Source organism: Chiroxiphia lanceolata, chromosome 1 (genome assembly GCF_009829145.1).
Source record: "Chiroxiphia lanceolata isolate bChiLan1 chromosome 1, bChiLan1.pri, whole genome shotgun sequence".
NCBI classification, from domain to species: domain Eukaryota; kingdom Metazoa; phylum Chordata; class Aves; order Passeriformes; family Pipridae; genus Chiroxiphia; species Chiroxiphia lanceolata.
The window spans coordinates 155,364,077-155,377,952 of NC_045637.1; the positions used below are offsets into that span (position 1 = coordinate 155,364,077).

General features: G+C 55.2%; 1 protein-coding gene across 1 annotated transcript; it reads left to right on the top strand.

The window, feature by feature from the left end:
• Window positions 1-3,940: 3,940 nt before the first annotated feature.
• Window positions 3,941-12,835, top strand: KLHL18 (kelch like family member 18). Its single transcript, XM_032691480.1, has 10 exons — window positions 3,941-3,973; window positions 5,302-5,432; window positions 5,998-6,138; window positions 7,936-8,134; window positions 9,583-9,743; window positions 9,838-9,974; window positions 10,794-11,031; window positions 11,875-11,979; window positions 12,170-12,281; window positions 12,791-12,835. Exons 1-10 carry the CDS (start codon window positions 3,941-3,943, stop codon window positions 12,833-12,835), a joined length of 1,302 nt encoding a protein of 433 aa, XP_032547371.1.
• The last annotated feature ends 1,041 nt before the right edge of the window (window positions 12,836-13,876 follow it).

Below are 13,876 nucleotides of genomic sequence, written 5' to 3' on the forward strand. Positions count from 1 at the left end.
GAGTTTGAAGCCATTCCCTGTGTCCTGTCCCTCCATCCCTTGTCCCAGCTCCCTCTCCAGCTCTCCTGGAGGTGTTAGGGATGTTATTCCCTGATCTGGAGATCCTGACCTGCTGTTCCATGGCAGGGAAGAAGCCCCTCAGTGTCCGTGTTCTTCTCGAGGATTGTTTTGGGAAGACAAATATCCTGCCAGGATGGAAACTGCCTGAGCAAATCCCAGCTCTGTTTGCTGGGATTTGCTGTCCCTGCCTCAGGCCAAGGTACAAGTGCTCCCTGGGGACACATCCTGCTGGAATCCTGTGGAATGAACCACGGTCAAACAGGCAAAGGAATATTCATCCTGTTCTTCGCTGACAAATTTAGGGGGAATAAAATGAATAATATCCTATTTATAGCTCCTGCTCCTGCTTGCCTGCTCGGAGCCAGAGGAGGAAGGTCCAAGTGCCAGGCTGGCACCTCCAGGAATCTTGGCCAAACTGTTGGAAGAGAGAAGGTTTGTGCCTTTCCAAATCCTCGGAGAGCGGAGTTAATGGGAGCCCCTCTTGTTGCCGCAGCTCCTCCCTCGGTCCTGAATTGCTCCAATGCCATTTTTCCATGACTAATCCCAAGACCAAATAGAAAAGTCTCTTAAAATACAATCCAGACCTGGAAAATTGAAGTAATTCCAAGCTCTGGAGAGGCTGTATTATTTGTTCCATGTGCAGTCCTGTCACTGACAGGTGACAGTCCTCTTGGCTTCTCTTCCCTTCTCATCCCAGTTTTCCCAAAGCAGGCTGTTTTCCAAAGCAGACCCCCCAGACTGGAGCAGTTGCACCCCCGAGAGCTGACACAGAAGTGGAGGAGCCTCTGGATCAGTGGAATTCCAGGCAGCTCGGGCTGCCTGCCTGATTCCAGCTCCTTCATCCTCCCAGTGCTTGGCTGCTCCGCAGATCTTGGAGCGTGTCTGGGAGATCCTCCAGGAAAACCAGCTGGGAAGGGGAGAGGATATCTGTTTGGTTGGAGGAGCTGGGAGATCTGCAAGGCAGGAGAGCTGCAGGTTAAGGATCTGACTCCAGTCTTGCCATGCAGCAGTCGGGAGCTGGTTTGGATTGTGACAGGATGTGTTGGAAGAGCTGCCACCAGCTCTTCCCTTACGGAAACCGGGAGGATTTCTGCTTCTGGGACTCCATGAAATGTCTTTGTGCTGTCCTTGCAGGAGCAGGGCTGGAGCTGATCCCCTCAGGATGCTCCCTGTCCCTGTAGGACATGGAGGGTCTGGGATTCAGCAGAGCAGTTCAGATCCTCTGAGTTGACAGGGAATTCCCTGGGAATTTGGGTTTGTTGGACGTGCAAAGGGGATGTGATTTCTGCTTCAAAGCCATTGGTGACATTATCATGGAATCTTGGGATGGTTTGGGTTAGAAGGGACCTTAAGGATCATCCCATTCCACCCCCTGCCATGGGCAGGGACACCTTCCACTAGCCCAGCTTGCTCCAGCCTGGCCTTGGACACTTCCAGGGATCCAGGGGCAGCCACAGCTTCTCTGGGAAACCTGTGCCAGGGCCTCCCCACCCTCCCAGCCAGGAATTCCCTCCCAATATCCCATCTGGCAGTGGGAAGCCATTCCCTGTGTCCTGTCCCCCCATCCCTTGTCCCCAGTCCCTCTCCAGCTCTCCTGGAGCCCCTTCAGGCCCTGCAAGGGGCTCTCAGCTCTCCCTAGAGCCTTCTCATCCACCAACACCCCCAAACCCTTCCCCTCCAGTCTCTTCTCATTCTCCATCCAGCCTGGATTTGTGCTTGGAATTGCCTGATCCAGGTGCAATCCATGACCTCTCCCAGCAGAACTGTGCTGGGATGGGTTGGACACAGCTCCCCTTCTGCTTTGGCCTCTCGGAGACTCCGGTGCCAACGTCACGGAGAGAAGATGATTTTGGGGAATGTTGGAGGTCTTTGCTGCCAAAAACTCCAGACTCCTCAGCTCTGCAGGGTGGTGACATCAGGAAAACAATAGATGCCTTTCTTCCACCTACACCATTTCCCTGGAGAAAGGCTCCCTGTTCCCAGGAACTTGTTAACATTTGTGCTGTGGGGGTGTCCGGGAGCACATTCCTTTGGAGACGTGTCGGGAGGGAATTCTGTGGCTCCTGGGGTCTGGAAGGATGCTTGCACAGTTCCTTTTTCCTGGGAAGCAGCATCCTTTCCCTTAAAAGAAAGGGAGCTAAAATTATCCAGTGTAAAACAGAACATCCTGGAATGATATCAGGAGGAGGATGAGCTCTTTCCCACTTTCTCCTTAGACTTGGGTGATTCCAGCCTGGATCCATCAGGTGGGAAGGTGTGTTTATTTGGTCCTGGGAAGGGAGATCCTTTGGCTCTAGAGACAGGGAGCACTCTGGAAGCAGAAGACACGAGGATGAGCCGAGTGGACACATTCTGTGTGCTCACCCTTGGAAGTGTTTCCCATTTTCTCCAGGAAAAACTTGTCCTTTGCCTGCAGCAAGAAATGGAGTTGCTCCTTTGGGATTTGCCATCCAGTGCTGATGGAATGACCGTAACGATGGCTTTGGAGCAGAGATCCCAATTTATCCATCTCCCTGAGGGCCCTCAAGCTTTACAGGAGCAGGTTCCAAAAAGAAGGAATCCCAGGTTTTGTCTTGTCCACAGCCAGGAAATATTCCCTAGCTCTTTGCTGGTGCAGCTCCGTGGATCTCGCTGCTCCCAGGGATCATTCCCAGTGCAGGACCACCCAAAAGGGTGGTGCTCCAGACATGAGGGATGGTGCAGCTCTCATTATCCCATCAGGAATCTTGCAGGATGACTGTGGATGTTGGCTTTTGCAATGCCCAGGTGTGTTAGGGATAATGAGGCTGTTTGGGATGAGATCAGGGCGCTGCATCCCTGGAACTGGAGCGTGGGGGAACCCTCAGCCCTTGGACAGCACTGACATCTCTTGTGTTGGGACTTGGAGCATGGAATCATGGAATGGGTTAGGTTGGAAAAGCCCTCTGTGATCAGCAAGTCCAACCATCCCCCAGCACTGCCAAGGCCACCACTGCCCATGTCCCCAAGTGCCACATCCACAGGGCTTTGAAACCCCTCCAGGGGTGGGGACTCCACCCCTGCCCTGGGCAGCTGTGCCAATGTGTTCCAACCCTTTCCATGAAATTATTTTCCCCATATCCAACCTGACCCTCCCCTGGCACAGCCTGAGGCCGTTCCCTCTCCTCCTGTCCCTTGTTCCCTGGGAGCAGAGCCCGACCCCCCCCAGCTCCCCCCTCCTGTCAGGGGGTTGCAGAGCCAGAAGGTCCCCCCTGAGCCTCCCTTGCTCCAGGCTGAGCCCCCCCAGCTCCCTCAGCCCCTCCTGCTGCTCCAGCCCCTTCCCAGCTCCCTTCCCTTCCCTGGACACGCTCCAGCCCCTCAGTGTCCTGTACTGGAGACCCCAGAACTGCCCCCTGGAATAATTTTGGATATATCTCAAGGGTCACTGGATGCATTTGAAGCAGGTGTTTCACTTTAAGAGTTGCCTGTTTAATTTTAACACCATTTTTATTCATTAAAAAGATAAAATGGGGTTGGAACAGTTGGAATTTTTGGCAACTTGTGCTCGGAGTTGAAATGAAAGTCCAGGAAAATGTTGTTTTTCTTGCACACTCTGGATGGGAACACTCATCCAAACAAACCAGTTGGAGCGAATTCCTTCCAGGCACTGGGATATCTTTTGGAATTTTAGAGATTGGAGACCTTTTCCCTTCACCTTTCAGGAATAGCCAAGAAAAAAATGGAGTTTTTCTGGGTTTTGGGATGTTCGAGACACCTGGGAAGGGCTTTCCCAGCAGGATGAAGGTGTATTAATAAGACCTACTTTGATGGTGTTGCCAGTTTTTCCCACTGTTTATTCTTCCCATCAGTGGGCTGGGCCGGGAGCAGCTGCTGCTGGAATGGCTTCATCCCTGGGGAAGGAATGGAGCGGGAAGTGCCGGAGCTGGCGGAGCAGGTCGGGTGTTCCTGGGGGATGGAATGTGGAATGTGGAATGTGGACGGGCCAAGTTTGTCACCGTGGTCAGCCAGGCTGGGCCTGGTCCCATGGAAACCTTTCCCCCACTGAGAATTCCCAAAAAAAAAACCCCTCCAGCACCTGAGTGTCCTTCTTTACCGTGAGCAGCGCCGGGACATGGAGAGGTGACCAGGAGCAGAATTCCCAGGTGTGCTCACCTGGGAGTGAGGGAGGGAATGAAAATCCCATGGGCACAGGGAGGTTCTGGCAGCTCCCAGGAACGCTCAGCTTCTGGAATTGCTTCTTTCCTGGGCCTTTCTCATTAAATTTGGGGTATTTTAGTATTTTTGAAGCTCTGGCCAGGGTGGGGAATCTGCTCCACCAACATTCCTTCCTAACCAGAGCCAGGGATCGTGACCCTGAACTCCATCCCCTCATGGACCACGGGCTCCTTTGCCCATCCAAGCACTCCTGACTCCTTTTCCCAGACATTCCCCATCCCACTGTGTGCACACAGGGAAGCTGATGGTGATTTTGCACCTATTTGGGGCCCAGCTCTCAGTTCTTGGAGCCTCTGGGACGTTTTCCCCGTGGTTTTGGATTAGGGGAAGGGATTGATCCACACCTTTATCCCTGCAAAGTCACATACAAGTATCTGTGAGGGGCTTTTTCCATGAGCTCTAACAGTCCCTACCATTTCACTTCTGATTTTGCTCTGGGAATTAGGAATTCTGCAGAATCCAGGACAGCAGGATTGGTGCAGCATATTCCAGGCACAGAGGAAGCTGGGGCAGGGATTCAGGGCTGCCCAGGGCAAAGACAAGGCTCTCCAAAAGGGCCTCTTTTTTTTTTTTTCCATCTGGCAGGAATTTTGCTTTGTAAACTCCCAGGAAGTTTGTGTTTGCTGGGTGTGCAAACCAGAGGCCCAGAGGGAGAGGGAAGGCACTGTTGGGAACCATGGAAATCCTCAATCCAAACAGCATTTGGAGATGAAAGGGGACTGAAGGGTTTTGTAGAGGAGAAGGAATCCTTGGAGAACCTGGAATGCAGAGAACCTGCTGTGCCAGCTGGTTTGTCCCATAAAACAGAGCTCCAATGGGAACATTTTGCTTAAGTAAGGGGAAAAAATCTCCGATGGCCATGGAGTGGGATGAGTCAGATTGCCATGGAAATTAGGGAAAAAGGCGCTGAACCAACAGGGAGAACTAATGGGAGCAAAGACCTGCCTGGAATCCTTGGATCCCGTGGAGCTGTGCCGCTGGGAACCTCGGCAGTGGGCGGTGCCGGTCCCTGCTGATCCCTCCTCCTGCCCCTTTTCCCCGTTCCAGGTGGGGGACCACAAGTTCAGCGCCCACCGGATCGTGCTGGCGGCGTCCATCCCGTACTTCCACGCCATGTTCACCAACGACATGATGGAGTGCAAGCAGGAGGAGATCGTCATGCAGGGCATGGACCCCAGGTGACATCCCAGGGACACCCACGGGTGATCCCAGCAAACCCTGTGCTGTGGGTAGAGCCCCATCCCAGCTGGAATCCACAGAATCAGAGAATCAGCTGGGTTGGAAGGGACCTCAGAGATCATCCAGTCCAACCCTTGATCCAACCCCGCTGTGGTTCCCAGCCCATGGCACTGATGCCACATCCAGTCTGATCTTAAAAACCTCCAGGGATGGAGAATCCACCCCTTCCCTGGGCAGCCCATTCCAATGGCTGAGCACCCTCTCTGCAAAGAAATTCTTCCCAATATCCAACCTAAACCTCCCCTGGCACAGCTGAAGCCCGAGCCCTCTTGTCTTGCTGATGGTTGGGTGGGAAAAGAGACCAACCCCCCCTGGCTCCCCCCTCCTGTCAGGGAGTTGCAGAGAGTGAGGAGGTCTCCCCTGAGCCTCCTCTTCTCCAGGCTGAACAGCCCCAGCTCCCTCAGCCTCTCCTCACAGCACTTGTGCTCCAGTCCCTTCCCCAGCCTTGTTGCCCTCCTCTGGACCTGCTCCAGTGGCATTCCCGCCCTTTCTCCCGGTTTTCAGTGCGCTGGAGGCTCTGATCAACTTCGCCTACAACGGGCACCTGGCCATCGACCAGCAGAACGTGCAGTCCCTGCTCATGGGGGCCAGTTTCCTGCAGCTCCAGAACATCAAGGATGCCTGTTGTACATTCCTTAGGGAAAGGTAAGGGGGAGGGAGGGTCTCTTGAGGGGGGTTTGGCTGCTCCCCAACAGCAGCAAGGCTTTAGTCACCTGTGTCTGGCGTGGGAGGGCCGGGATGTCCCCTGCCAGTGGGATGAGGAGGTGTTTGGATCCCAAAAGTTGTCATTTGTGGAATTATAGAATCACAAATTGGGTTGAGAGGGACCTTAAAGCTCATCCAGTGCCACCCCCTGCCATGGGCAGGGACACCTTCCACTGGCCCAGGTTGCTCCAACCTGGCCTCGGACACTTCCAGGGATCCAGGGGCAGCCACAGCTTCTCTGGGCAACCTGTGCCTGTCCCTCCCCACCCTCCCAGCCAGGAATTCCTTCCCAACATCCCATCTAAATTTATCCTCTTTCAGCTTAAAGCCATTCCCCCTTTTCCTGTCATTCTCATTCCCTATAAAATAACTTATCAGGCTTATGAGGTGCTGAGACACAATAAAAGACCTTGGCCAGCCAAAGGAATTGATATTCCAAGCAGAATGGAGGGAATCATTCCCTTTCTAAGAACCCATCCAGGCAGGAATTGCCCTTCCTGCTGCTGTCAGTGTTCAAGGGAGGGAACAAAGTGCCTCAGCCCAGGAGCTGCACAGGAAACTGTGGCAGAGCCTTAAATTGCTCCCAGGTTTTTTGATTTCCCCACTGGTGTTTGGCTGGGAGACTGTTCCAGCAGCATGAGCTGGAAATGGAAAGCTGGGATATTCTTTGGAAATGCACCACATGGATTCTCCACCCGTGCCAGGGAGTCTGACGGATTTAGTTTCCCCAGCTTGGCTTCCCTGCAGCTGCTCAGTGAATTCTATGGAGTGACATTAAATACACCAACCAAATACAGGGATTGGCCACCAAAATTCTCCCAGGAGCAGCCAGGTGTCCTAAGTGAGCTCCTGGATTTGAGTGCCCAGCTGTGAATTTGGGTAGTAACAGGAAAAGTAGAGGATTCTCCCCATCCCAGAGAGCTGGGACATGGACACCGAGCTCTCCACCTAAAGTGGAATTGAGATTTGGGACATTTTTGGGCAGCTCTGTTGTAACCAAGATCTGTGGGAGCCCTTGGAGTCATCCTCATGTGAGAGTCCCTCCCAACAGCAGGAGGACGTGGAGCTGCTGGAGAGAGTCCAGAGGAGGCCCCGGAGATGCTGCCAGGGCTGGAGCCCCTCTGCTCTGGAGCCAGGCTGGGAGAGCTGGGGGGGTTCCCCTGGAGAAGAGAAGGCTCCAGGGAGAGCTGAGAGCCCCTTGCAGGGCCTGAAGGGGCTCCAGGAGAGCTGGAGAGGGACTGGGGACAAGGGATGGGGGGACAGGACACAGGGAATGGCTTCCCACTGCCAGAGGGCAGGGAGAGATGGGATAGTGGGCAGGAATTGTTGGCTGTGAGTGTGGGGAGGGGCTGGAATGGATTTCCCAGAGAAGCTGTGGCTGCCCCAGAGCCACCTGGGTCTGTCCAGTGCCTCCTTGGCAGGGCTGAGGGAACATTTTTAGGTTGTGTTTCCCATCCTCTGACTCTGCCATGGATTCACCTGGAGATCTCCGTGGGGGTCAGTTCAGGGAGCTGGAACCTGCTTGTCTTGCTTCATGGAGTCATGGAATGGTTTGGCTTGGAAAGGAACCTTAAGGATCATCCAGTGCCACCCCCTGCCACGGGCAGGGACACCTTCCACCAGCCCAGCTTGCTCCAAGCCTCATCCAGCCTGGAACACTTCCAGGAACGGGGCAGCCACAGCTTCTCTTCCGCTAAACTGACATTCCTCTTGCCCTCCTGTCCCCGCTTTTCCCAGGCTCCATCCCAAGAACTGCCTGGGGGTGCGGCAGTTCGCCGAGACCATGATGTGCGCGGTGCTCTACGACGCTGCCAACAGCTTCATCCACCAGCACTTCGTGGAGGTCTCCATGTCCGAGGAGTTCCTGGCCCTGCCCTTCGAGGACGTCCTGGAGCTCGTTTCCAGGGACGAGCTCAACGTGAAGTCTGAAGAGCAGGTGTGTCCCCGGAGCAGGGTTTGGCTTGGGAGTGGGAATGGGAATGGGAATGATCCTGTTCCTGGTCTGAATGAAGATGAGGAGAAGACAGTGGGGAAAAATAGGAGGTGGTAAACAGAGCTATGGTGGAAGTGAAGGGGGGGAAAAAAAAGGGAAGAATGAGGGGAAAAAAAGGGGAAAATGAAAATAAAGCGGAAAAACGGGAACAGAACCGACAAAATGGAAAAACAAACAAAAAATATCAAGGAAAGACAATGCGGGAAAAGCAAACGGCGGGAAAATAGAAAGAGGGAGAACAGGAGGAAAAGTGGGAAGAAAGGGGAGGGGAGAACGGGCAAGCGGGAAAAATGGGGAAAAACGGGAACGAAGCAGGAAAAACGGGAATAAAGGGATAACGTGGGAAGAAAAGGAAAAGATTGGGCGAAAAAAGAAGCCAGATTGGGAAAAACAGAGAAAATGAAGGATAAAGGGAGAAAACCAGGGGAAAGCAAACTGAGAAAAGTTGAAAATAAAGGGAAAATAGAAAGTAAAGGGAAAAGTGGAGAGAAAAGCAGAAAAAATAAGAAAAATGAGGAAAACTGGGAAGAATTAAGGAAAGAAAGTCAATGAAGAGCAAAAAAATGTGGAAAAATGGGGAAGTGATGAAAAAATTGGGTCAGAAAGAGAAAAATACAGAAAAAAAGAAGAAAAGTGAGGGAAGAAGGGGAGAATGGAGAAAAAGTGAACAGATGGATCCCTGTCATCGAACCTGTCTCCTGGTTTTTCATGGAACAGCAGCATTCCCTTTCTCCTTTCCCAGTTTGCTGGTTTTTCTCAGTAAATAAACAGGATTTTGCTTCTGTCCCACCTCCTCTGCCAAAATTCTCTTCACAGCTCCTTCAACTCCCTGCAAACACTTGTGTTAAATGTACAATCCCCTGGGATTGTTGCAGGATAAGTTGGAGGTGGAGAAAAAACCTCTATGGAGCCAGACTGGGAATGCTGGGGGTGTTCACCTGGAGAAGAGAAGGCTCCAGGGAGAGCTGAGAGCCCCTTCCAGTGCCTAAAGGGGCTCCAGGAGAGCTGGAGAGGGACTGGGGACAAGGGATGGAGGGACAGGATACAGGGAATGGCTTCCCACTGCCAGAGGGCAGGGATAGATGGGATATTGGGAAGGAATTGTTGGCTGTGAGGGTGGGGAGGGACTGGAATGGATTTCCCAGAGGACCTGTGGCTGCCCCTGGATCCCTGGAAGAGTCCAAGGACAGGTTAGGTGGGGCTTGGAGCAACCTGGGCTGGTGGAAATTGTCCCTGCCCATGGCAGGGGGTGGCACTGGGTGATCCTTAGGGTCCCTTCCATCCCAAACCACTCCAGGATCCTACAATTCCATGCCATTTCTTTTTCCATCAATCAAGTGGCGCCAGCAGCAAACCCCAAAACTCCCAACTTCCCACCCCTCTCTCCCAAGGTGTTTGAAGCTGCCTTAGCCTGGATCCGGTACGACCGAGACCAGAGGGAGTCCTTCCTGCCCGAGCTCCTCTCCAAGATCCGCCTCCCGCTGTGCCGGCCGCAATTCCTCACGGACCGCGTCCAGCAGGACGACCTGGTGCGCTGCTGCCACAAATGCAGGTGAGCCTGGGGCATGGGGTCACAGAGGCTTAAATCTACCTCTGCCTCCAGGCAGTCAGAGCTCCTCTTTAACTCCTGACTCACTGGATTCCAGGGATCTGGTGGACGAAGCCAAGGATTACCACCTCATGCCGGAGCGCCGACCGCACCTCCCGGCGTTCAAGACGCGCCCCCGGTGCTGCACGTCCATAGCAGGGCTGATCTACGCCGTGGGAGGGCTGAACTCGGCAGGTACCTTGCAGTGGAAAGGCCACGGGGAGCTGGGAAGGACCACGGGATGGGGAAATTCCCTCAGGTTGGAGCGTTGAGCGGTTCCTCCTCCCGGCCCTTCCAGTGGAATGCCCAAGGTGTGCCTGTAGCTTAACGTCTTCCAACTCACATCCTGTCCTGGTTAGGTTTATTTAGGACGTATTCTTGGTATGTCCTTGCCTGGAACTCCAAGGAGGACCTGGAGGTGTCTCTGGGATGTTGTTGGGATTGTGGGATCACATGTGCAGTCACCACATATTCACAGGGACCAGACCATGGTGTAAAAAGGGAACAGAAAGTGTTCAGGGAAACGTGAAGCAGCGACAGCACAGATGGGACTGCAGGTCTCTGCTGCCCCTTGGAGGGCACCGGAGGTGCCACTTCCACAGCCTGGGACTCGTTGAGGCTCCTGGTGCAGAGCACAGGAAAGCTGGGAAGTGTTCCACGATCTTTTGGAGTACTGGAGTGTGTTTTGTGGGAATTGTTCAGAGCAGCATCTGTAGGGGAGAGCTGGGAAGTGACTGGGAAATGCCTCTGCCTTGGCTCTGTGGGAGCAGATAGGCTGGAATAGGATGTGAGGGCCCAGGACAGGGCACAGAATCCCAGAATGGTTTGGGTTGGAAGGGACCTTAAGGATCATGCAATCCCACCCCATGGCATGGGCAGGGACACCTTCCACTAGACCAGGTCCCTCTGGATGCCATCCCATCCTAGCAGAGCCCAGGTGTTTTCCCAAAGAAAACCAGGGGTTCCCTCGGGTTCCCAGGGCTTCACCAGCTCTCCCTCTTTTAATTTGAGTAGCAAATTTCTACGCAGGCGACTCCCTGAACGTGGTGGAGGTGTTTGATCCCATTGCCAACCGGTGGGAGAAGTGCCAGCCCATGACGACGGCGCGGAGCCGCGTCGGGGTCGCCGTGGTCAACGGGCTCCTCTACGCCATCGGCGGCTACGACGGCCAGCTCAGGCTCAGCACCGTGGAGGTCTACAATCCAGAGACGGATTCCTGGTCCAAAGTGGAAAGTATGAACAGCAAGAGGAGGTACGTGCAGCTCCCTGGGGAGGGGCCTTCGGAACAGCAGGGAAAAGCGAGGCTGGAGTGCTGGGGGGTGGTGGCCACCGACGAGGAGTTTGTGTGTGGGAGAGGAGGGAGTGGAGCAGCGTGGAAGCAGGTGGGATTTGCTCGGCTGGTTTTGGGATGCTCGTGCTGATTTTGGGTGCTGCTTGTCGGTGAGAGGCAGCTCAACAAAATTCCGTGGGTATGTCACGGCAGTGACGGAGAAGGAGAGGTGTTAAGACCCAAGTGCCACATCCTCAGGGCTTTGAAATCCCTCCAGTGATGGGGACTCCACCGCTGCCCTGGGCAGCTGTGCCAGGGCTGGGCAGCCCTTTCCAGGAAGAAATTGTCCCAGTATCCAACATGACCCTCCCCTGGCACAACTTGAGGCCATTTCCTCTCCTCCTGTCCCTTGTTCCCTGGGAACAGAGTCCAACTCACCCCCCCCCAGCTCCAACTTCCTTCCTGGGAATTACAGCGAGCTAGAAGGTCCCCCCTGAGCCTACTTTTCTTCAGCTCCCTCAGCCACTCCTGCTGCTCCAGCCCCTTCCCCAGCTCCGTTCCCTTCCCTGCACACACTCCAGCCCCTCCATGTCCTTTTTGTCATGAGGGAGCCAGAACTGCCCCCAGGATTTGAGGTGCTCACAGCAGTGCTCACAACCTGTGAGACTCCCGGCTTAGGTGGGACTGAGCCATTTGGAAGTGAATCCAGGGTAAAGGAGGTTCTTTGGGATGACAGAGGCGATGGCACAGGGGCCAGGCAGGCTGTGTTGGGGTCAGTGTGGCAGCACCTCCAGCCTTCTCACGGGGTCCTGCCGTTCCTTGCAGCGCCATGGGAACGGTGGTGCTGGATGGGCAGATCTACGTGTGCGGTGGATACGATGGGAACTCATCCCTCAACTCCGTGGAGTCCTACTCTCCAGAGACAAACAAGTAAGAGCCTTCCACATCCTACAGCTTTTCTATGAGTTCTGTGCCCGTGTGCCGTGGGCACCGCAGGGCATCTGGGCTGTGAGAGTGGTTTAAATAAGGGGCGGTGAAAGGAGAGTTGGTGGAAGCCAGTCCTAGAAAATCGTGGAATAGTCTCTGGGGCTGTCCCTGACCTCTGCCCTGTCCCTCCAAGGTGGACAGCAGTGACCCCCATGAGCTCCAACCGCAGCGCCGCCGGAGTCACCGTCTTCGAGGGCCGGATCTACGTGTCGGGAGGGCACGACGGGCTGCAGATCTTCAACAGTGTAAGGCTGGGATCCTGGGAACTCCTCAGCTTGAGGTTGGAAAAGCCCTCTTGGACTGTCCAGCCCAACCATTCCCGGACACTGCCAAGGCCACCCCTGACCCATGTCCCCAAGTACCACATCCACAGGGCTTTGAAATCCCTCCAGGGGTGGGGACTCCACCACTATGCCAGGGCTGGACAGCCTTTTCCAGGAAGTACTTTTCCCGACATCCAACCTAAACCTCCCCTGGCACAGCTGGAGACCGTTCCCTCTCCTCCTGTCCCTTGTTCCCTGGGAGCAGAGCCCAACAACCCCTGGCTCCCCCCTCCTGTCAGGGGGTTGCAGAACCAGAAGGTCCCCCCTGAGCCTCCTTTGCTCCAGGCTGAGCCCCCCCAGCTCCCTCAGCCGCTCCTGCTACTCCAGCCCCTTCCCAGCTCCATTCCCTTCCCTGGACACGCTCCAACCCCTCAGTCTCTTATCACGAGACACCCAAAACTCCCGGAGGATTGGCGGTGGTGCCTCAGCAGCGTGGGGGAATATTCCCCGGGCGTTTCCCAAGCCGCTCTCCCTGACTCTCCGCGCCCTCCCTGCCCGCAGGTGGAGTACTACAACCCGCACACCTCGTCCTGGCACGCCGTGTCCAACATGCTCAACAAGCGGTGCCGCCACGGCGCGGCCGCGCTCGGCAGCCGCATGTTCGTGTGCGGCGGCTACGACGGCTCGGCCTTCCTGAGCGCGGCCGAGGTGTACAACTCCGGGGCCGACCAGTGGTACCTGCTGGTGCCCATGAACAGCCGGCGCAGCCGCGTGTCCCTCGTGCCCAACTGCGGCCGCCTCTACGCCGTGGGCGGCTACGACGGACAGTCCAACCTCAGCTCCGTGGAGATGTACGACCCCGAGAGCAACCGCTGGACGTTCATGGCGCCCATGGTGTGCCACGAGGGCGGGGTGGGCGTGGGCTGCGTCCCCCTCCTCACCATCTGAGCTCCGGAAGGTTCCGGGGGGACTTTGGGAGGGGGGGGGTGTTGGTCTTCAGCGAGAGGTTCGGAGCGTGCCGGGATTTCCAGGCGCTCGGTGCGAGCACAGAAAGACTCGATGGAACGATGCCCACGGGGAGGTTTTTGGGGTGAAGGTCCTGGAAGATCAGATGTGGTGAGTTTACGTGTGGGGAAGGACCCCTCAGCCTCTCCCGGAGCAGTGGCCAAGCGGATCCATCTCTCGCTGTCCATTTCCCTTTGGGAAGCACTGCCATGGGCTGGGGGAGAGGGAGACAGGCTTAATTCTGACGTGAAAACAGCCACTTTAATGACTTTGGAAAATCCATCTGCACCTTCTGGGAGCACCAAACCCACCTGAACCCCCCGAGGGGCGTCGTGGTCACACGGGGGGGTCTCAGAACAGAACAAACCCAGCGCTGTCGGTTCCAGGTGCTTCTTACACAAGACCCTCCCAGCTCCTCGTGCTTTCCTCAGCTCGATGTGGAAAACTTCTCCACAGGAGCCACAGGATGGGGAAACCAGGAAGAGGAACAGGTCGGTTAAACCAGCGGATCGTTTTGGAGAGGGATGGATGTGAACGACTCCAACAGCCTGAGGGTTTCGAAATGGGAAATA